The 22,506-nt window shown below is 42.2% G+C and overlaps 1 protein-coding gene across 2 annotated transcripts; it reads left to right on the top strand.

Moving 5' to 3' along the window:
• Positions 1–350: 350 nt before the first annotated feature.
• Positions 351–21,034, top strand: LOC126092563 (uncharacterized). 2 transcript variants are annotated; one of them, XM_049908235.1, is made up of 5 exons: positions 351–382; positions 8,748–9,041; positions 10,882–11,044; positions 14,771–14,982; positions 20,696–21,034. In XM_049908235.1, exons 2-5 carry the CDS (start codon positions 8,772–8,774, stop codon positions 20,816–20,818), a joined length of 768 nt encoding a protein of 255 aa, XP_049764192.1. In that variant the 5' UTR covers positions 351–382; positions 8,748–8,771; the 3' UTR covers positions 20,819–21,034. The 2 variants fall into 2 exon arrangements, with proteins under 2 accessions (XP_049764192.1, XP_049764193.1); XM_049908236.1 differs by having other exon boundaries at positions 20,693–20,786.
• Positions 21,035–22,506: the final 1,472 nt, after the last annotated feature.

Here is a 22,506-nt window from a genome sequence, read left to right as displayed (position 1 = left end):
GAAAAGTTGGTCGGTCTGTTGGCCAAAGAGCCTACACACTTCTAGTTTCTTCGAGTGTCGGTTGGTGCATGTGTAGGGCCCTTTATTTTTCACTTCTTTTCAGATAACATTTGCTGGAGAGCAAGGAGGAATCAATATAGATTACACAGAAGGCTTTAAATCAACAGTGCACACGCTTACATCACATTTTACTTCTCTACATTTTATGTCAATACGTTCTTCCTATCGATTATCAGTCTGTAAATGTTGGCAACATGTAGACAGTCCTGGTGAGAAACTCCCGAACTGCGCTCTCCATGGTGGTGTATGTACCTAATATAAGAGGCGCCGGACCACAGTCGTAGCGAGTGCCACGAGCCGCTTCTCCAGCCTGTTTATTGAGGTATGTTGCCCGTTTGTCGCTCACCGAGTTTGTGTTTACGGAGTGTTTGCTGCTTTCAGGTTGTGTGTTTAGAGTGTTAGAGCCCTTCTCAATAGTTTGGTTGGTAGCGTGGGTTAACCCACGATGTGCGTAACAGGTTTGGTATTTATGTTGGTTAGGCTGTGGTTATGTATTCCAAAATCCTGTGAATTTATATGCATATGAAAGTTAAATAACTGCCACCATAATAAGTTGATTCAGAGGTGCTTGATGATTATTCCACTCTCAGTTATAAAATAAGAAAAACGTTGTTACAGGCTCACAGGCAACGTGTCGGTAAGCTAGGCACATTCATCCCACATTTTACGCAGTATATGCGTCTTAGGTTTAGTAGTTATTGTCAGATAATTTGTATTTAAAATTCTTTTGTTCTTCCCCCCCCCCCCCCTCCCCCGTTCTGATAAAAAGAACTGTCATTTTCAAACTAAAATTTTTAAGTTAAAAACCATTTATAACGAATTTAACTTTCATATCAAAACGCAGGAAATAGACTTTCAAAATTTGAGACATCGAAACACGTGACTCGGTCTCAAAGAATTTAAAAAAAATAAAGAGGGGGGGGAACAGTACTAGCGAGGACGTAATTAATTTCTCACTTTAGAGGTTCGTATAAAGCCTCTGTTACGTGTGTGACTGAATCTATGCGTACTGCGTTAAACCATCAAAGCGCGACTGCCCTGTCATTGTCTGTTCATATGTCGTGACATGCGCGAAGTGTAATTTAAATTTTATTCAGTTAAATAAAAATACGAAAAGCTATGCTTCGAATGCAGGTCTTAATGAAAGAATCTTGTACAGTGCAATTCTATAGACAACTTTCATGACATTGCTAATTATTCTTAGAACGCGCATTTTATCTTAGGACAACACGATGTAGAAGTAACCAGTAGATCTCTCGTGGAGAAATTGTCGTTACAATAAAATAAGAGCAATCGGAGCTCGCACAAGATCTAATTTTTGTTTCTCGTACGTGCTATTAGAGTAACGGTAGAGAAATAGTGAGTGATTCATTGAAGCCTCTGTCAGGCTCTTAAATGTGAATTACTGTAGTCGTGTAGATGCAAAGACGTGCTCTTGCACAGAGAAAAGTATTCAGCGGACACTGTTCATTTTTTTTTTCTATAAGGTACCGTTGTTTGTGATGCAATAGACTAATTTAGCTTAGGAAATGAACCTTCGTAATTGTGATAATTTGTCGTAGGGGCGTCCTGAATGTAAATACATCGGTATATTTTGGTTACTACAGCACTTGCTAGGTAAGCAAAAGAATGCTACAAGAACGAGAAGTTGGAGGAGCCCCGCAATCTTACTAACGTTAGTATTTTCTTCCTAAACACTAACGCAGATTTCTGCCAAATTGAATTCTTAGGCTTTCAGGTTGATTAACAATTCATTTTTCTGCCGTTTGCGTACTACTGTTAAAAATTTACGTAAATCCATCCCTATTCGTATGGCTGACCAATCAAAACCATTTGGTGTTTTCTATGGTTTTGATTGATCAACCATACTAATGGTCTAAATACAGAAATTATTGTAAAACTATTGTATGTGCATGTATATAGAGGGATTTCCAATTTTCAAGACTTAAGTTTTGACATGTCTGTTAGTAGTATCTTCCTCACCTCTAGGCACCTAAAGTGGCCTGATACAACACATCTTACGTTCAACTTAGTGACTTACTCGCCGTATATCACCCCGATAACATATCTAGACATGATTTACTCCAAAAACGTAACGTATTGCTAATACGAACTACAAAAATAATAAAACTGTCGTCTGTGTAGAACATGTAATGAATGCTACGTTTAACCTTGTAGTTTCCATTTTTTCTACTACTGGGGCTTCTAACTGTTCGTCTCCCTTGGAGTTTTTAGAGTTACGAAAAAACTGACCACGAATGTTTCGATATTATTTAAAATAAAACAGCTTCAGTGCCAACACTGTTAATTGGCATTTCGCACATTTAAAAAAAATAGGGAGACGTGAGCATGGATATAGTGCCGACGCAGGCGGGGGACCAGAAAAGGAGGAACATGTAGCTCTAAAAAATAAGACCTTGGTAACAAGGTCCTGTGGTATTGCAAGCTTTGTTACTGATAGCTTGGGGGTTAGCAAGTTCATTGAACAGTGCAATGGAGTACCTGAAGTCTCTAAAAATAACTTCAGTAAAGTGGAAATGTCTTCCAAATAAGTAGCAATACTAAAATCCTTAAAACACAAAGTATCGTAGTGAGTATAATACGTCAACAATGCTCATGCGAATCGAGTCACATCTAAAGTTGGTTAATTAATAACCTCTTATCAGTGGACCATATCCAACCTGGCTAAAATAAGTAAAGCTTCTTTACCAGAAGGGAAATACTATCGATAAGCTTCACTTTTGCCGGCTTTTCAAAATACTTGAAAAGGTTGTGTTAAAGTCGTCTGCTTAAGCATCTGACTGCAAACTATATATTGCTCCAGTTTGTTTCTTAAGGGTTCTGATATACAGAAAGCTATTTACAGCTACCGAGAGAATGTATCAAATTCATTATATAACAAATTCAGACCTTTGACTGTTGAATCACAGCATTCACTTAAGTAAATGACAATATTGTGGTGTCACCAGCAAAAGTGTGAAATGGGGTCTAACAGGAAACAAAGGGTGTCATTGCGAAAAACCTGTGCTGTAAAGACTGTCTTAATCTGATTGGGAATTGCGTGTGGTTTTCCTTAATGTTCCATCTTGGTTATGATACTTTTCCTTATAAACATTGAACTCTCATGTTGCATTGCCAGATTGTTTTGTTTGCAGGTGATTAAACATTGCAATAAGTAGACATACAGATTTAGAAATAGCTGCTAATCAAATTTTCACTGTCATTAAACTTTGAAAAGACCCACTGTATGGAGTTCAGAACCTGTAGAATGCGCTTCCAGCATATGTGTGACACAGATATGCTGATAGAGGCTGGGATTACAACTCGACAATAAATTCAGTTGAGAAGGGAATACCACAGAATTGCTGAAGCGCCTAAACAAGTCTGTATTTGCAGTGAGAATGTCAGACGTAAGAAATATAAATATAAAAAAATTACATACTTCGCTTACTTCCATTCTATCTCCATACGGGACCATATTTTAAGGTAACTCGTCAAACCGAGCAAAACTTTTTAGCGTGCAATAACTCATTTGTGGCGTAAATTAAAGATCACATACAAAACTGTTCAAGGAACTTTGTGTTCTAACCACTGCTTCTCGGTATGTTTATTTCTTAATAAACCTTGTTGCAAGTAACATATTTCCAACCAACAACTCATTACTAGGAATAAGAACAATCTACATAAATACCTAAAATAGCTAGGGCCAAAAACGGGCCCAATGTTCAGGAACACAATTTTTGTTAAATTGCCAACAACCATTAAAAATTTTCAGAAATAAAGCACGGTTTACAGTTTGAAAGTTTCTGATAGGCGACTCCTACTCTAGATGAATCTTAACAGGTGCTGCTACACCAGTTGGTTGGTTTGTGGGATTGAAGGGACCAGACTGCTAGGGTCATCTGTCGCCATCAGTTTAAGTGTCTGCTAGATTTGTTTTGGCAGCACTTTGACACAAGTCAACATTATGTATTTTGTGTATGACAAATTGATTGCGTGTTTCATTCTGACAGTGCATAGATTCTGTGAATACTAGTAGTGGTTTTGACAATCTCGTAAGTGTTGTATTGCAATGTTTCGTCTTTCTTTGTCCCACACCCACGAGAATCATCTCATTTTCCTGTCTATGGAACGAAAACAAATTCTAATCTTACCTGTATTTGTGGGTAGTCGATGGAATTCGGCTAGTAGCGGTATAAACATGTACTGACACGCTCGGCCACCATACGATAGTTGTCCCTAAAAGAGGGACACCGACCGAACGACTTTCGTCGGGTGGTCGGTTGGGTAAGACGATCGACCTCCTCCTCCCAGCCCTCACTTCAGCAGACTCGCCACCACATCACCGAACAAACTGTCGTGCCAGCTTCCCAACGAAAGTTAGTCTTTCGTCCCTGAGGCGCCGTAGTGGCTAAGAGAAATCGGTCGGAACGTGTGTAGGCTGTAAGCGGTACAGGTCAGTCGGTCGGTTGCGTCTGGGACCCTTACCTCTGTATCTACATAGATACTCCGCAAGCCACCGTACGGTGCGTAGTGGACGGTAGCCTGTACCACGATTAGTTTGCTTTCCTGTTCCACTCGCAGAAACAGGAGGGAGAAAGACTGTATGCCCTAAGCTTTCGTAAATTATGTTCGTGGTCCCTAAGCGAAATGTCTATAGGCGGCAATAGAATCGTTCTGCCTATATCGGTCGATCGTCCGCTCCAAGCTGGATTATGGGAGCTTCGTATACTCTGCACGGCCATCCATCTTACGCCGCCTCACCTCCATACAACATCGGGGTTTACGACTTGCGATCGGAGCATTTTATACCAGTCCCGTACAGTCTTCATGCTGACGCTGGCGAATTGCCACTCACCTACCGGCGCGATATACTGCTTTGTCGGTATGCCTGTCGGCTACTGTCAATGCCCGACCATCCGTCTTATCGTTCCTTTTTTGACGACTCTCTTGACCGTCAATACGGGTTGTATGTCTCTGCCCTGCTACCCCCTGGAGTTCGCTTTCGTCGCCTCCTTCAACACCTTAATTTTTCACTCCCTGCAACCTTTAGAGTGGGCGAGAGCCACACGCCACCTTGGCTCCAGGCTCAGGTCCGCGTTCACCTTGACCTCAGCTCGCTCCCAAAAGAGGTTACCCCCGGTTCGGTCTACCACTCCCGTTTTTTTGGAACTTCGTTCGAAGTTCATCAACATGACTTTCATTTATACAGATGGCTCTAAGACCAATGACGGGGTCGGGTGTTACTATATTGTCGGGGCACAAAGTTTCAAATACCGGCTCCATGGCCATTGTTCGGTCTTCACAGCTGAGCTCTTTGCCCTCTACCAGGCTGTTCTTTACATCTGCTGCCACCGACATTCTGCTTATGTCATCTGCTCAGATTCCCTGAGCGCCATCCAGAGCCTCAGTGATCCGTACCCGGTTCACCCTTTCGTACACCGGATCCAACGCTCTCTTCAGCAGCTGGTGGACGTCGGTTCTCCGGTTAGCTTTATGTGGGTTCCTGGCCATGTCGGTATCCATGGGAACGAAGCTGCAGATGCCGCGGCCAAGGCTGCGGTCCTCCAGCCTCCGACAGCTTCTTGTTGTGTCCCTTCGTCCGATTTTAGCAGGGTCATTTGTCGGCGAATTGTATCGCTGTGGCATGCCGATTGGGCTGCACTTACCGACAACAAGCTTCGGGCCTTAAAACCTCTTCCCGTGGCTTGGACGTCCTCCTCACGCCCTTCTCGGCGGGAGGAGGTCGTTTTAGCCCGCTTAAGAATTGGACACTGCCGGTTCAGCCATCGCCATCTGCTGACGGCTGCGCCGGCGCCGTTCTGCCCATGTGGGCACTTGCTGACGGTTAGACACATTTTAATGTCCTGTCCAGATCTTAACACACTGCGCCTCGATCTTCACCTGCCAAATACTTTCGATGCCATTTTAGCGGATGACCCACGAGCAGCTGCTCGTGTTCTTCGTTTTATCAATTTGACAAACCTCGCTAAGGACATTTGATGATGCTGTTTTTTAATCCTATGCCTGTCAGTCTGTCTTCTATCGTGTTTTCCCTTTTAGTTGTTGTTGTCAACTTGTGCCTCGCGGTGCATTCTTAGAGTAGTCAGGGCGCTAATGACCATTGAAGTTGTGCGCCCTAAAACCACAAAAAAAAAAAAATCTTTCTGCAGTCAGCTTCAACAGCCGGTTCTCTGAAATAGTTTCGATGTCGTCTTCTTTCAATCCGAACTGCTGCGGATCCCAACACTCTAGCAGTGCTCAAGAATTAGTCGCTCCAGCGTCTTATATGGAGAGTCCTTCAGATGATTCGAAAGGACGAGGGTTCAAACCCGCACCCAGCCATCTAAATTCAGGTTTTCCGTGATTAACCAAATCGCTTCAGGCACTTGTCGGGATGGTTCCTTCGAAAGGGCACGGGCAACGCCCTTCCCAATCTTCCATAATACAAGGGCGCCGGTAACCTCACCCTTTGGTCCCGTCCCCCAACCACCCTTCTTAGAAGAACTACACTTTCCTGGAATTCTCCCAATAAACCGAAGTCTACCAATCGCCTTACCCACCACACACCTCATATGGTCGTGCAATTTCACATAGATTAGCAACGCTACGCTCAGATATTTAAACGCTGTGACTGTCAAGCAGGTCACTACTGATGCTGCATCCGAACATTACAAGTTTTTTTCCTATTCATCCGCAGTAACTTAAATTTTCTACATTAAGAGCCAGCTGCCATTGAGGACACAAACTATAAATTTTCCCTAGGTCATCTTGTATCAACTCCTTGACTCCTTTCTGTACCCCACAAAACAATCAGTGGACAACCGCAGACTCCTGCCTACCCTGTCAGCCTATCACCCTTACCTAGGGCACTCCTGATGTCATCCCTGTTTCCGATGAACACACGCAACATACTGGATTCTGTTACTTAAAAATTGTATTAATTTTTCTTTGACATCTGCATTATATAAATCATATTCTCAACAACTAGGCTGAAACATACAGAACGACTTTAACAATTGTCAAACATTCAATTCGCTGTAACCTTAAAGAAATTATGTATATTCTTTACATTAAAAAAAAGCATTAACTATATACCCATAAGATTTGAAGTCTTTGCTGTTAGATTTAGAAGCACTCAACCCACCTTATGTCAAGGCGGTGGGATACTCTGTACTGTTAATGAAATATTACTTAAGGGGAGTTATAACGGAAGATCTTTCACATTCGGATTTGTCTCCATAAAATTTGCAGACTTATGAATATAAATATATATAAATTCCAAAAATGTATATAGAAAACTCCCGAATGTCACATAGAAAGTATTTTATTTAAAATCTACTCTGGTTGAAAATGTTAAAATTTTTACGTGCATTACTTCAAGATCTAATAAAATCGGTAATTTATTTAGAAGGCTGTGGATTGCCTTTAGAAAGGTATTCATAAGAGGATGGGCAGCAGGTTAAGGAAATTGAAACTAAGTTTGAGACACTTTCTGATGCTAAACCTTGGAGGCAGGCTGACAAACAAAATGAACTACAGTACTATTGTGAGATGGCAATTAGAAATAACGCTGAGGATTTGTTGATAATGAAGCAGGCAGTATGGGCTACCTTGTTTCAGATTGTCAACTGATGGAAAACTAGTAGACCACCTTTGCCCTCAATGACCTGATTCATGGGGAATTACTGCAATGCCCAGTACTTAGTTCATTCAGCCATAAACATTCCACCCCAGCAGTAGCCATGGCTATGATAGCATCTACTTAGAGACCTGGCAAATTCTGAAGTACTGAAATTGTAGGAGTCGTTCAATCTTACATGGACTCGACTACAAAAAATGTTTTTGTCGGAATGAAGACGGTCAGTGATGCTGTTACTGCTTTCAATGGCGGCAATATTGATAGGATGAACGTGCTAAGCGTATAGGAATTACTCCTGGCTCAAACTGCATCAGAACTTGAACGGATAGACAAGGTTTGCTTTGATACAGCAGAATATGCTGCATAGTTTGCCACTAAGAGTACAGAAAAAACGGAAAAATGTCAAGAGGATGATATACAGTACGGTGCAGGGAGCTTGAGTGGACTAAAATAAAAAATAAGGATTTATTTAGTCTTTTGAAATTTTGGAAGCCATCCCTGAAAATTTAAATTTTCTGTTGCATTTTCCCTGATACTCAAAACCACTTACAGTATTTAAATTTTCAGGGATTAATAACGTACATATCCTGAGTCTACTGAACTAAAAGAGCTTAATGCTATGTACAATTGAAATTATTTCGGATAACGTAAAAGTATACAAAATTTTAACCATGGAATTAGTGTATTTCCGAAAGCAGTGGCTGAAATGCAATTGTAGTTCAGTAGACTAAAAACATAAATTTTAATGTCGTGTAAGTTTCATGTCAATGGCTAGTGATTCCTGAAATACAGGGAAGCCAAGGCACTAAATTCAACAATGTCGGGATAGGGCGTTCACTCCCCGTAAGTCTTTGAACCAGTCACACATCTGAGAGCCTATTCCGTATGCACGTACTGAAGACTGCGATGGCGTGGCGTGATGTGTCGCTAGCTTTTCGGAAAGCTAGAATTATGGAATCCGGCTACTGTGCTGTGATGCTTGAAATGGAGCATTCCGCTTAAAGAAATAAACTTACCGTACTGAGATAGCACTCGGCTGTTGCAGGTACTTCCGTAACGAGTGGCCACCATGGAGACGTACTCGCTGCTGCGTACGGTGCCGGTTTTCGCAGACGTGCGTCGGCGCGTGCGCAGGTCCTACCACAGCCTGAAGCACGTGCACACCTCGCTGCGGCTCGGCCTGCAGCTGGTGGAAGTCTTCTTCCAGCTGGTGCTCCTCTTCTCGTGGCCGCTCATCATACTCTGCTACATCCCCATTGTCGTCACGGATCGCATTCTCCACCACCTCCTGGCCTCTCTAATCGAATGGTTTCCGGCTATTATGTGGCCCGCAGCTGACGTAAGTACAACAAAACGACTGAGCTACGCTGCCGATAAAATTGGCATGTAATTAACTGGTTTAATCGATTCGCGAGACAGATCTAAATAACGCATTTGTTTGTGCAGCTCAAATCACTCTTCTCGAGAAAAACTGCCTTTATATCTCCAATGAGTGGATCACTTTACACAAACGTAATATTCTACATTTAATCGCTGATCTGTTAGATGAAGGCATAAGAAAAATGCTTATTTTTCATATGTCAGTTTTCTGAGGAAATTCCACATACAGGAACAACTTATTCATTGCTTAACCTGTCAGAATAAGTTCTAGTATCCGTTCTCGAACTTAAAGTAACCTACCGTTCAAAAACAACCTTAAGACCCATTCGCTAGAACGAACATGGTCACATAACCAGCTAGTCTGAAAATAAACAGAGCAAAACTAACATGCTCCTCCCACAACGTAACTGACTCTTCATACAAAAAGGAGGCATAAGCAGTTAAGCTTACCCTTTACACGAGTCAAATGCACAAGCCACTAAAATCGCTTGAACTTAATACTAAACCAGTTTTTAACTTGTAAAGAACGGGTTTCAGCTATCAGTCGTCCTTTCGAAATTTTATTGGCAGATCTAGTATCAATGAACTGTGGATAAAGTCCAACAGGCATTACATGCATTGATAAAAAATGATAGTGCATTGAGAATGGTTAGTTTCTAGCTGAGATCTAGATCTGCCAATACAATTTCAAAATGACGACTGATAGCTGAAACGTATTATTTACAAGTCACAGCGTGCAACGGCCTTCTGAATGAAGGGTAACCTGATCAAGTTTTTATTTAAATTGATTAACTAATGATATCTCAGCCTGTTTATGTCGCTGAAGGGAACTCGTTTCTTTATAGGGCATATTCTGATAATTTCCCATTTCAATATCTTCTGCTATTTGAGTTCGGTCCAGGCTAGTTACCGAATAGCATCTGATCTATGCGGATACAATAAGACTGCGTTGAAATGAGTAAAGAAACTGCCGCATATAAAAACGGCGGACTTCCAAAGCTACTAATAAGCAGTTTCTCGTTTAAAGATTCTGGAATTACGATCATACGAGAATGCCTAGCGATCGTCCACACTCAAATACAAAAGCGTGAAGACCAAAAATATTGGTTAGAATGGGGTCAATTTGAAAGGTAACTCGGACTGATAATATTACTTCAATGAAATATTCATATTATTGAAATAAAGCAGCTCACACTTACAGAAAAATATCAGGTCGAAGATTCAAGCATCGATAAATCAATTATCGATCGTTTTATGAACATGACATGAAAAGTCGGCATGATATTGAACGTTTCTTTGGATTATGGTAACATTTGCCATAGGCGCTATGGCACTTTTTATTGGTTTTAGCCAGTTTAGTATTTTAAGCCGTTAAAATACTTTACACCATTCAACGTGCACAACTGCAAACAAACGGCTTAAAATACTGGAAAAAAGTTTTCAAGTATTTTAACCCCTTTGCAGTTGCGCACGTTGAATGGTGTAAAGTATTTTAACGGATTAAAATACTAAACTGGCTAAAACCAATGAAAAGTGCCAAAGCAGCCATAAACATCCCTTGAGAATTAAATAGGCTAGTAGAACTTAAAAATACGAATCTCAACTTTATGTTCAATGAATTTCTGGAGGGATAGTATGTACGTGAGTGAATTAAATTTGACTTTTAATGTAGATAAAAAGCTTTTTATTTGTAAACCACTGAACCTAACTCGTAGTGACTTGTTGAAATACAATCCACGAAACATGTGTAAACAAATATTGGTTTTTAATTCTACTAATTAAAGTCGTTGCTGTTTCAGGTATACAGAGCTCTGCCAGACTTCGTCCTGTCCTTCACGATTGGTCGCGTCATCGTGTTCTTCCTACTTCTCATCTCGTACATCGTAACCTTCGTGATCGAATGCTTAAAAGTGCCTTTAAACGTTATTCTGTTTTTCCTTTCGGCTGTTAGTGAAGAGACTGGTAAGTTTGCGATTTCGCTGAAGTATGAAATTCTAGTCTAATCGTAGGTAGAAGCTTTACCCAAGCTTTCAACAGGATCGAAACAATCATCTATTCGCCGTGGAAGGAAGTATCATCTTCCACGAAATTAAGAGAACAAGAATATTGAGATTTCAATCTCGTAGCGATTGAATTGAATCTGCGTTCCTCAATCTAAAATAGAACAGATTTTTAATCATTCCGTGAATCCATGGTCGATTTTGCTAAATCCGTAGTGGTGTGGTAAAATTAGTTTTTAGAACGGCTACCAACCACTAAAAATTTTAAAACGTAGTACTGTTCCTTGGCATCGCAAATTCTGAAGACTTTGCTTGTCTTCAGATAGCCGGATTGCTCAAATGTTAAATCAGCAGTTTTTCTCTAAAATTTAACTAATCGCTGAAATTTTATGACGCTTCAAAATGAGAATCTTAATCCAGTTCCATTGATATGACGTGATTTCCGAATGTCTTCGTGGGCTCCAGCGTCTCCCGTTTCTATACAAGACGGATATATACGTGGGCTTCCGCCGCCATTGTCAAGTCGATAACCGTCTACTGGGTTTGTGACGGCATTGCCAATATTTAAAACTGCCGTCGTTTCGGTCACTATTCAGACTGACCTTCAGGGTGTTCTTGTTTAGGTAAACAAGCGCCCTGAAGGTGACTTGAAAGTCACAAACTGAAAATCTTATTAACGAAGAGGATGTCTGTAAGTAGTGTGCTCACAAGGGAACCTCCCCATCGCACCCCCCTCAGATTTAGTTACGAATTGGCACAGTGGATAGGCCTTGAAAAACTGAACACAGATCAATCGAGAAAACAGGAAGTTGTGTGGAACTATGAAAAAAATAAGTAAAATATGCAAACTGAGTAGTCCATGCTATGGAACGAGATCCTAGGTTCAAGTCTTCCCTCGAGTGAAAAGTTTAATTTATTTTCAGTTAATGTGACAAACTGTTGCTTTCATTAACTTTTTTGGGAGTGATTATCACATCCACAAGAAAACTTAAATCGGGCAAGGTAGAAGAATCTTTTTACCCATTCGCTAGTGAAAAAGTTAGGTGGGTCAACAACATAATCATGTCACGTGACGCACATGTCACCAGTGTCGTATAGAATATATCAGACGTGTTTTCCTGTGGAGGAATCGGTTGACCTATGACCTTGCGATCAGTTTTCGGTTCCCATTGGAGAGGAACGTCCTTTCGTCTACTAATCGCACGGTTTTGCGGTGCGGTCGCAAAACACTTCACTTATTACAGTGAACAGAGACGTCAATGAACGAACGGACAGATCATAACTTTGCGAAAATAAAATTTTCACTAGAGGGAAGACTTAAATCAAAGACCTCTCGTTCCGCAGCTGCTCACACTAACCACGGGACCACGGCGCTCTTGACCTCACACTGTCCTTGATGTAGCCTATCTTGCACATGGACTACTCAGTTTGCATATTTTATTTTTGTTCATAGTTCCACACAACTTCTTCCTGTTTTCTCGATTGATCTATGTTCAGTTTTTCAAGGCCTATCCACTGTGCCAACTTATAACTAAATCTCAGGGGGGGGGGGGGGGGGGGAGTACGATGGAAAGGTTCCCTTGTCAGTAATCGTTGAAAGTGACGGTACGTTGAGCTCGCGCCCCCCCCCCCCCCCCCCCCCCCCCCCCCCCCCCCCCCCCTCCGTACCGTAGTTCAGAATTTCCCACTGTGAGGAAAAGGACTGCTGTGGTCTGGTAAGCGGTTGTGAACCGCTGAAGGCTGCGGCGGGACGAAGCCTCCCCCCGTAGTTTCTAGGTCCCGGCTTCAATACAAAATACACTATACAGGCATTGGCTTATTTCAGTAAATGAAACTACTTAGGTGCAGTCGAAGTATACTCCCTTACAACGTCTAAACTAAAATTGAGTGAAAACGTGTACACCGATAAGCCAAAAAGTATGATTACCGGCTTAATAGCTTGTCTATCTTCGGAACGAAATGCATCACCTACTTCTGTATAACAAGAATCCGACAACATGTTAGTACATTTGTGGAAATACGTGGCATTTAATGTCGACGCGCAGGTCATGTACTTAACGGGCCGCGTATTTGCGTACGCGATGCTGGCACTCAGTGACCCAGATGGGGTCCACATGATTTACATCATGCGAATTTAGTAGTCCAGACATCAGTTCACTGATACTCCTCAAACCACAGCGGCAGTTCTGGCTCTGAGTGCCGGAGGAGGCATGAAGAGATGCAGATTGTTCTCAGCTGTCAGCGTGTCCTCTGTTACTACCACAGGACACATGCAAGCGGAAGAGAATATCGCTTAGTATAATATTGCTCCACCAGTCTGCGTCCGTGCCGCGCTGCACGTTTCGAGCCGCCGTTCACCTCGAGGGTGGCGTTTATGGAGACGGCCATCGGCCTAATGTAGCAAAAATGATGTACCCGAAGAGCAGACACGTTTCGATCGATGATCGAATCCAGACGGTCCCGTGCCCACTGCAATCATAATTGATTTAGTTTCAACATGTGAACACACAGGAGTGGTCTACTGCGGAGCTCCATGTTCAAAGATGTACTCCAAAACACTGGTTGATGCACTAGGATTGTGATCTTTCGGAGCAGATGCTACACATCACCATGTACCTTGCTTCATAGAACAGACAAGCCTTCGACCTCTACGTCATGTGACGAATCGTGAACATCAAACCCTTTAGCGCCTCGTCATAGTTTCGCTGTCCTACCTCCCGTAGCTAAAGACAGGATCACGCGAACATAAGAATTTGCCCTTTAGCGATGTTGACACTCCTTGGATTTCCTCATTTGTACCCCTTGCCATCACTAGGGTAATCCCTGTCCGTGCTTGCTCAGCTTACAAGCTTCGGTTATTGCGTCACGTGCCCGCAAGGCCAGCAAGCGGTATCAAACGTCGCAATGGACAGTGCTCATAATGTTTAGGCTTATCAGTGTAGGTCTTTTCATCTGGACCTTAAATTAAAAAGAACTTTCATGCATGGAAATGAAACAAAGGTATCGAGGTAGGGGGAAAGTGATATTGTCCACAGCGATCATTGTGCACACTTCTTATATGCAAAAGCTTACCTTGGTTTGCTTGGCTGCCACTGTATCTCCAAAAAAGTCGCGCCTGCCAAACAATGAAATAACACAATAAGAAAGCTATCGTAGATGCAGGTGTATTAAAAATTCACTATTCAGAATGATCCAAAACAAACGTCAGAGGAATATCTAAAATACAAATAGCAAAGATCTGTGTTGAAACTTCATAGTTCTGTAAGAGTTGTTGAAAATACAAATGAGTTTCGGCAAGCAGTTACCATCTTCAGATATGAAATACAGCTTCCACAGAACACAAAAACGTAACGTAGTTCAGTATTTCTATCATGTAATCGTAATACATCTATGAATGTAAATCGCAGTCACATAGCAAACACTCACGCTGCGTTCATGATATTAGAAATGCTTGTTATTCTGTCCAAAGCTCTTCAGTGGATGTATCACATCTGAAGATATCTACTGCTTCCCGAAGTGATGTATAGCGCGACTGTAATGTAATAACGCAAACAATATGCCAATTCTTAAACAATACAAAATCCAGAATGGAATATTATGAAAACAATAGTTTGCTAACATGTGACCACTGCCGTGGCAGCTAGACTGTCTGCACGCAGATTTTGACTAGTGGATTTTTATGTTGCAGCCAAACCGTTCGAGGGGCTGCGGCTCTCGCCTCATGCCCACCACTCGCACTCCAGCGCACACCCCTACGGCCACGTCTACAGCCCGGACGTGCCCTGGCTGTCGGCTACACCCCTGCCTCCGCCAGCGTCTCCACCAACGCCTCCACGCACCGTCGTGCTGCCGGGGGCGCAGCGAGGCCCGGTCCGCGTCGTAGAGGCGGTCACCCGAGAGGTGTGTACAGTTGAGCAACGCTGAGCTAACTAGTCACATGCAAGCTACTGCTGATGATACTCCAGAAATTCCTACGGACCGTGGTTGGCCAGGAAATCGGCGGACCGTGCTCTGGAAAGAGTGCTATAGCCCGGCTGTGGTTGTGGCTGGCACATTGCACCTACTATCCTCCAAGCTCTTTACCCCGTCCACCCTCTGGTCCACCGGATTCAGGACTGTCTGCGCTTGCTCCACCTGGGGGGCGTCTCGGTGGCGTTCCTCTGGCTTCCGGGACACGTTGGTATCTGTGGAAATGAGGCGGCCGATATTGCAGCCACGGCTGCAGTCTCTTCTTCGGCCAGCTATTCACTCTATTCCCTTCGCCGATCTACGGAGCTTTTTATGTCGTCGTGTTGTTCATTTATGACACGCGCATTGGTCGACACTTCCCCAAAATAAATTGCGGGACGTGAAAGCTCTTCCTTGTGCTTGGACCTCTTCCTCCCGAACGCGTCGTCGGGAGGAGGTAATTTTAACTAGACTCCGGATAGGGCACTGTCTTCTTAGCCATCGACATCTTAAGCGGCGATCCTCCCCCACTCTGTCGCCACTGCCCTCTGCTGTGGACGGTAAGACACCTTTTGAGTGCCCCTATTTTAATCCGTTATGCGCCTGTCTACAGCTGTCGCCTGATATATCGTCAATTTTAGCAGATGATACGCGCTCGGCCGATCGCGTTCTAGAGTTCATTAGTGCCAGTGAAATGACGTCAGTCATTTGAAGCTTTTTTCTTTTTTTGGACAACCAACCCCTTTTTGTAGTGGATTTTTAAGCCTTCTTTTAGTTTTTCCAATTGTGACTTTCTTTCCCATTGCTGCCGGTTTCCATTTTCAGTTCTTTACTGTTTCCTAAGTCACAGACCGGGCGCTAATGACCATAGCAATTTTGCGCCCAAAAACAAAAAATTGCACCTACAACCACGCCATGTGAAAATGCGAATGCGCCGCATTTAAATGGCAGGGCAGTCGTACTTAATTTCACATTCCACATTTCTCAGCAACATAAAGAAATGTCAGTATTTATTTTTGGTGTGCTGAACACTTTATCTGGTACAAAATGGCAGTAAACAGACTTTCACTCAGGTTGGCGCGTAATCGTGACTTATTTACTTCCATACTTGAAAGAATTTTTTTTTTTTTCAGACACTTATGGTTGTCGAAATATAGTAGCAATTTTGCAGCCTCATTATGGAGACGTGGAAACTACCTGAGGAAAGCAATGTAGACGTCCTCGATAGCTTTAAATGGATTTCTCCAAAATAGAATTGCCTTGCGGATCAGTCCCATCTACACATGCACAAGTGCACTTTCGAAAACCGGGCTCGAAAAAGCTCCATAATAGAACTAAAATTGGCAGTGTGGTCAAAAAGTTTAGGATACTTGGTTCTTTAAAGATCGCCGTGATTTCTTGAGGTCTCGTCTTTCCTATAACGGTAGTCGGCCTGGGATCTCTATCGGAACATCGCTTCTACAACGCGATTTTCTTTCTAAATGCATTCCCGTCAATTGAGTTTTGTCACCCTACAATGTCTTACTGTGCGCAGTGTAGTAAAGTTCACTAAACGTGAGGTCGACAACCCATTCCGGGTGTTCTAATTTTCGTTCCTGCACTCCTTTTTCCTCGATTAATTACTAGACAGCTATTTTAAATCGAAAAATCTTTACAGGCGTGCCCCTTGACTTAACCAACTTATTTTGCAATAAATCTCCATTTTCTTCAGTTCTATCGAAAACAGTTGCTTCTAACAGCAAGAGTAATGCTTGCGATATCAAATTTTACAATCCATACTACCTGTTTCTTCATGTGCTCCACACCTGTTAATTTAACACAAAGTAATTATTGATAGGCAGTACAATGAATCCCGTCTGTTGATCGCTGTAATTTTTTGCTCATTGCTGACTAAATATTTAAATCCTTTCTGCGTTTTGTTGCAATCTCGTTTCAATGCAAACTTGCGGTACCCGTCGCTCATGCTGTTGCATAATACTGAATTCTTACCCTTCTGTCGTTCACCTTTTTTTAAAGGCTTGTGACGACACATTGCTGCAGTGTTTTCTGTGCAAACGGCCGCTGGACCTGTCTACGTCCTCCATACCACGCACAGATAGATGGGTAAACAGTTGACACTAGCACTGTGCCGAACTGAGCATACTAGTGCTAACCGAAAAATCGGTACTCGATGAAGTGCCTCGTTCTACCAGGTACTTCCGAGTAGCAACAGGCTAGGCCGCAGCCTGCACACAGATCAGCACGCATTGGCCGGCTCTGCTACAGACGCAGAACAGTTACACATAGTTACATATTTTGGGAAGAGGAAAGAAGTGAAAATTGTGTCCTCATAAGGCCAAAAATGATATGAATATGTGTAAAACTAAGATACAGCAAATCCTTTCGAAGAAGAGGTAATAACGGCAGAGGCTAGAATTTTCAGCAACTCGCAGCACAGGATATATCAGCTAGTGAACGAATCGCTCCAGATATAGGACCAATAAAGCGACCTTACGAACGAAGCGCTTAGTTGGACAATCTCGCTGACGGTACAGTATCATTTTTCACTTCCACACTCTCTTCAATATTCAGATGGCCTGTAAACATGCACTATAAGTAATTCCTCAAATGTACTCAGCTTTTCGATGTTTACTTCTACAGGCAGCTGAACAACCTTGAAAAGACTACGAAATTGCGCTTGCATCATAGAACAGTTAAATTCTAGAGATTTCAAAATTTCCCTCAATGGTGTACCATATGTTTTATCAATATTAATCATGCTTAAATATGCGTAGTATGCCGCGAAACTGTGGAAGAACCTTTCATGAGTATAGTATTTTTCAATAGAGAAATTATAAACAATGCACATGCAAAAAAACACGCCGTTCACGACATGTGCTGTGGCAGTACTTATTTCGTAAGTTTATACGATCAGTATCGTAGATTCGTGCAACGCTAGATTACACGCTATACTTCCTCCAAATATAGATGTTACTAAACTGATTAGATTAAGTGTTCGTGTCCTTCAATTTTCAATCTCCTAAGGAAAATTGCCCTCTTTCTGAGGGCAAAGGGAGCAGAAATACAGTGTTGGTTCAATTTGAACAGTCATAGAATTGTCCGAATGAAAACGACCAGTAAAGAGATCAGGTTAACGGACCTAGAGTTCGATACGAAACGCTCTCTTGGGTACGGATGTCTTGACTACTAGCGACCATGCGAAATTTATAAGCACGCCTAAAATATTTACTTTTTCCGAAGATCTGGGTCTTCCTGTTTACGTATGATGAAACCCTAGTGTCCTACATACCTTATTCCGTATAATGTAGGAAGTGAGTACAGTCCTCTTGTAAGCTTTTTTTTTCTAAAAAAACGAATTTGTAACAAGCAAAGATATAAGCGTATGCTATTAACTGATGTCCTGTGCTGTGATGGGTTAAGACTAACAACCATCCTACCTTCAGTGCCTAGAAGACCAAAGTTCCTCATTTGGTGTATATATCTGCGGTATCAACATAACATGCACTTTCAGTGATACACTGAACTAAAGATTTCTCGAAAATAGTTTTTAAGGCGACTTGTGCTGGAGTGACACAGTGAACTCTGGTGTAACTCATTAATAAAGTTTGTGTTCAACGAAGATTTCACTCTAGACTTCTTACTAGTGCATCGTGCTGAGCTGTAAGGTATTTCAGAACCTGCTGAAAAATAAGTTTGCAGATTTAACAAGCTGTCGTTGGCAAGACATATTCTTAAGCGCTTTCAGATTACGAACTAAACATTTCTTGGCATTTCTTTTGAAACTATGCATTTAGCCATCACGTCTAAATCACTCTAATAAAACGTAACAATGCAGATGCCGTATTAGACTGCAAATGGTTGCTAATGTAACAGTTCTTGCCTATTATTGCATTTAGTTGCTGCATGTTGGAAAAATTTGTGCAGTCATTTCACTGCTGAATCTTTTAATCTGCAGTTAAAACAATTAAGTAGGATGAAAGTTCTCTTCAGCTGAATGGAACATTAGCTTTAAAATATGCTGTAGCATATTTCAGAACAAATTTGAATCTTTGAAAGACCGGGACTAAAACCTGTTTCGCGCTTGGCTTGAGCGGTCGCCTTACACTTCTTTGAACTCTTTTACAGGACGAGACATCTTCACATGTGATGGTGTCTACTCCCACTTGTGCTCACACTGAATTAGCGCAATTCCCGCGGAAAATCAGTTAATCTCGGATCGGCACGGATTTCCATTTGTTCCCAAATTTTAAACAATTGATGCGGAACTATGTCAATTTGAAAGTTCATAAGTCTGCAAAGCGTGTAAGGGTGTTGCAGGGTGGGTTGTACGAGAAATAAAGATTCGTTGCAATGGTGGAGTTACAGCATTGTAGTTAACGAATGGGACCGTTTTGCGCGCAAATTCATGCAGCCCACCAAATACGTGTCTATTTGGTGTCAGGGAAACTAAAATGACACAAAAAAATTGGACATGGTTCGGCAGTAAGAATCGGACCGAGCCAAAGACAGATTAGTCTCTGGCGCTATCATCTATGCTATCACAGCTAGCATACATGGCTGATTACTTGAACTTGAGCGCACAAGTTTAATTTCAGTGCTAATTATCTCGTAAATGACGCAACGTATAGAATTTTTCAGTTTCCTGCACATCCTACCTTGCAAAAGCTTGTTAGATTGCTCCTTACCGCCCTGTAGAAAGCAAATTCTAGCTGAAATCGGCGACGTGGTGCCATTGTAAAATAGTTACTACTGTATGATAAATACCTGGGTGTACAGTAGAGTTAAACAGCACGTTTAACATAGCTTGACGATGCACAAAAACAAAACATGCAATTTATTTGGTTGTTGTTGTTGTGGTGGTCTTCAGTCCTGAGACTGGTTTGATGCAGCTTTCCATGCTATTCCATCCTGTGCAAGCTTCATCTCCCAGTACCTACTGCAACCTAGATCCTTCTGAATCTGGTTAGTGTATTCATCTCTTCGTGTCCCCCTACGATTTTTACCCTCCACGCTGCCCTCCAATACTAAATTGGTGATCCCTTGATGCCTCAGAACATGTCCTACCAACCGATCCCTTCTTCTGGTAAAGTTGCGCCACAAACTTCTCTTCTCCCCAATCCTATTCAATACTTCCTCATTAGTTATGTGATCTACCCATCTAATCTTCAGCATTCTTCTGTAGCACCACATTTCGAAAGCTTCTATTCTCTTCTTGTCCAAACTATTTACCGTCCATATTTCGCTTCCATACATGGCTACACTCCATACAAATACTTTCAGAAATGACTTCCTGACACTTAAATCTATACTCGATGTTAACAAATTTGTCTTCTTCAGAAACGCTTTCCTTGCCATTGCCAGTCTACATTTTATATCCTCTCTACTTCGACCATCATCAGTTATTTTGCTCCCCAAATAGCAAAACTCCTTTACTACTTTAAGTGTCTCATTTCCTAATCTAATACCCTCAACATCACCCGACTTAATTCGACTACATTCCATTATCCTCCTTTTGCTTTTGTTGATGTTCATCTTATATCCTCCCTTCAAGACACCATCCATTCCGTTCAACTGTTCTTCCAAATTTATTTGGTAGCATGCAAAAACTTTCCATGAAAGTGTCTGCAATATTATCTTTGTGACTGAAGTGAGATTTCTGCAGTAGGTTTCGATCCAAGACGTGGGACCCGGTAGTCAGCTGCGAGAGTCTCTGGTGCTGCATCCTCGTCCAAAGCCAGTGAGGCTGGTGGTCCCCGTGGAGCGGCCTCTGCAGTGCGTCGCTCAGTAACTTACTGGTTGCGCACACGGCCCGCCGCGCCGCGGGCTCCCAGTTAATTACACACATCGTTGGCGGCAGTCACCACCAGAACTGCTGCTTCAGAAACCTACTCTGGCCCAGACAGCAAACAAGAATTGCAGTAAGTTACCGACGCACAGAAGCTTACAGTATCGACGACGCTTTATCCTTTCCGCAAGATGTAGAAGCATCCGTAGTGCAGTCGCGCTGAGAATTGGTGCAAAGCTCTTGCCTTCGAGCGTACTGAAGTGGACATTAAACTCATGGGTTTTGCTTCACCGGAAAGCCTGATCGAAACTCTTACCACAGAGAGATAAGAGGCACGTCTGCGAAAAGATCTGGTTCAAAGCCCGCACGTCCTCATCCCGAGGCCGGATGTGCGGCACAGGTCTCTCGCGTAGACTGTAGCACTTCTAAGTAAGCGATACGGCCGCGGGAACAGCTCGCAGACTATTTAAGCCGCAAGACCAGGAGACACTAGATATTGATACCTAAGTAGCAACACATCACCAGTTCTAAACAACAAAGTAGCATTTCCAGCAACGATTGGCATTTTAATTTACTTGTCGTCCGCTTGCAATCTAATCTCTCTACGTGTAAATACTTAAAACAGTAACATTAAAGCTGAGTTTGTTCAATTGCTTAGATATATAAATTGTAAGCATGTTTTATTGTAGATTCAAATAAAGGCATGATTTTATTACATAAAATGAATTTTTTTTCCTTTGCCTTCCGACTGACTTGGTGCTACCGACCACTAATCAAACCCCTCTTGTACCAACCTCTACATCTCAAGGCTCCTCTTGCAACCTACGTCCTCAGTTATTTGCTCCATATATTCCAATGTCTTAGTTTTTTTCCCTCCAAAACCCCCTCCAGAAGTATGGAAGTCATTCCCTGATACCTTAACAGATGTCCTATCATCCTGTACCTTGTCTTTGCCAGTTTTTCCCCACAATCCTTTCCTCTGATTCTGCGCAGAGCTTAAATTGTCACCTTACCAGTACACCTAATTTCCAACAATCGTCCATAACGCCACATCTCAAATGCTCAAATTCTCTTCTGTTCTGGTTTTCCTACAGTCAGTTTCACTAAGGCACAACGCTGTGCTCCAAACGTACATCCTCAAAAATTTCTTCCTCAAATCAAGACCTATGTTACATACTAACAGACTTCTCTTGGCCAGCAATGCCCTTTCTGCCACTAACCTGCTTTTGATGTCGCCCTTGCTCTGTCAGTTATTTATCTTGCTGCCTCGGTAGCAGATTTCCTTAACTTCATCTACTTCGTGACCGTCAATCCTGATTATTTTCTCGCTGTTCTGCTACTTCTCATTACCATCTTTCAATTTACTCTAGATACATAATCTGTACTCATTGGATTGTTCATTCCATTCAGCAGATCCTGTAATTCTTTCCTTTCGATCAGGATAGCAATTTCATTACCGATTCGTATCACTGAAACCTTTCACCTTTAATTTTAATCCACTTCTCAACCATTTTCATCATTGCTTCTATGTACAGATCTAACAATAGGCGCGATAGACTACATCCCTGTCCTACGCCCTCTTTTAATCAGAGCACTTCGTTCTTGATCGCCCATTCTTACTCTTTGGTTCTTGGACGAATTACCCTCTCCCTACAGCTTACCACCGTTCTCAGAATTTCAAATATCTAACA

Source organism: Schistocerca cancellata, chromosome 7, assembly GCF_023864275.1.
Source record: "Schistocerca cancellata isolate TAMUIC-IGC-003103 chromosome 7, iqSchCanc2.1, whole genome shotgun sequence".
NCBI classification, from domain to species: Eukaryota; Metazoa; Arthropoda; class Insecta; order Orthoptera; family Acrididae; genus Schistocerca; species Schistocerca cancellata.
The sequence above is the reverse complement of the archived record's forward strand: the minus strand, read 5'-3'. Positions and strand labels throughout refer to the sequence as shown.

Excerpts from the sequence above, each read along its gene's own strand:
- LOC126092563 (XM_049908235.1), top strand. The coding sequence starts at position 8,772 with ATGGAGACGTACTCGCTGCTGCGTACGGTGCCGGTTTTCGCAGACGTG. Across the intron at positions 9,042-10,881 it reads TTATGTGGCCCGCAGCTGAC|GTATACAGAGCTCTGCCAGA; the intron begins GTAAGTACAACA and ends TTGCTGTTTCAG. Across the intron at positions 14,983-20,695 it reads TAGAGGCGGTCACCCGAGAG|GTTTCGATCCAAGACGTGGG; the intron begins GTGTGTACAGTT and ends TTTCTGCAGTAG.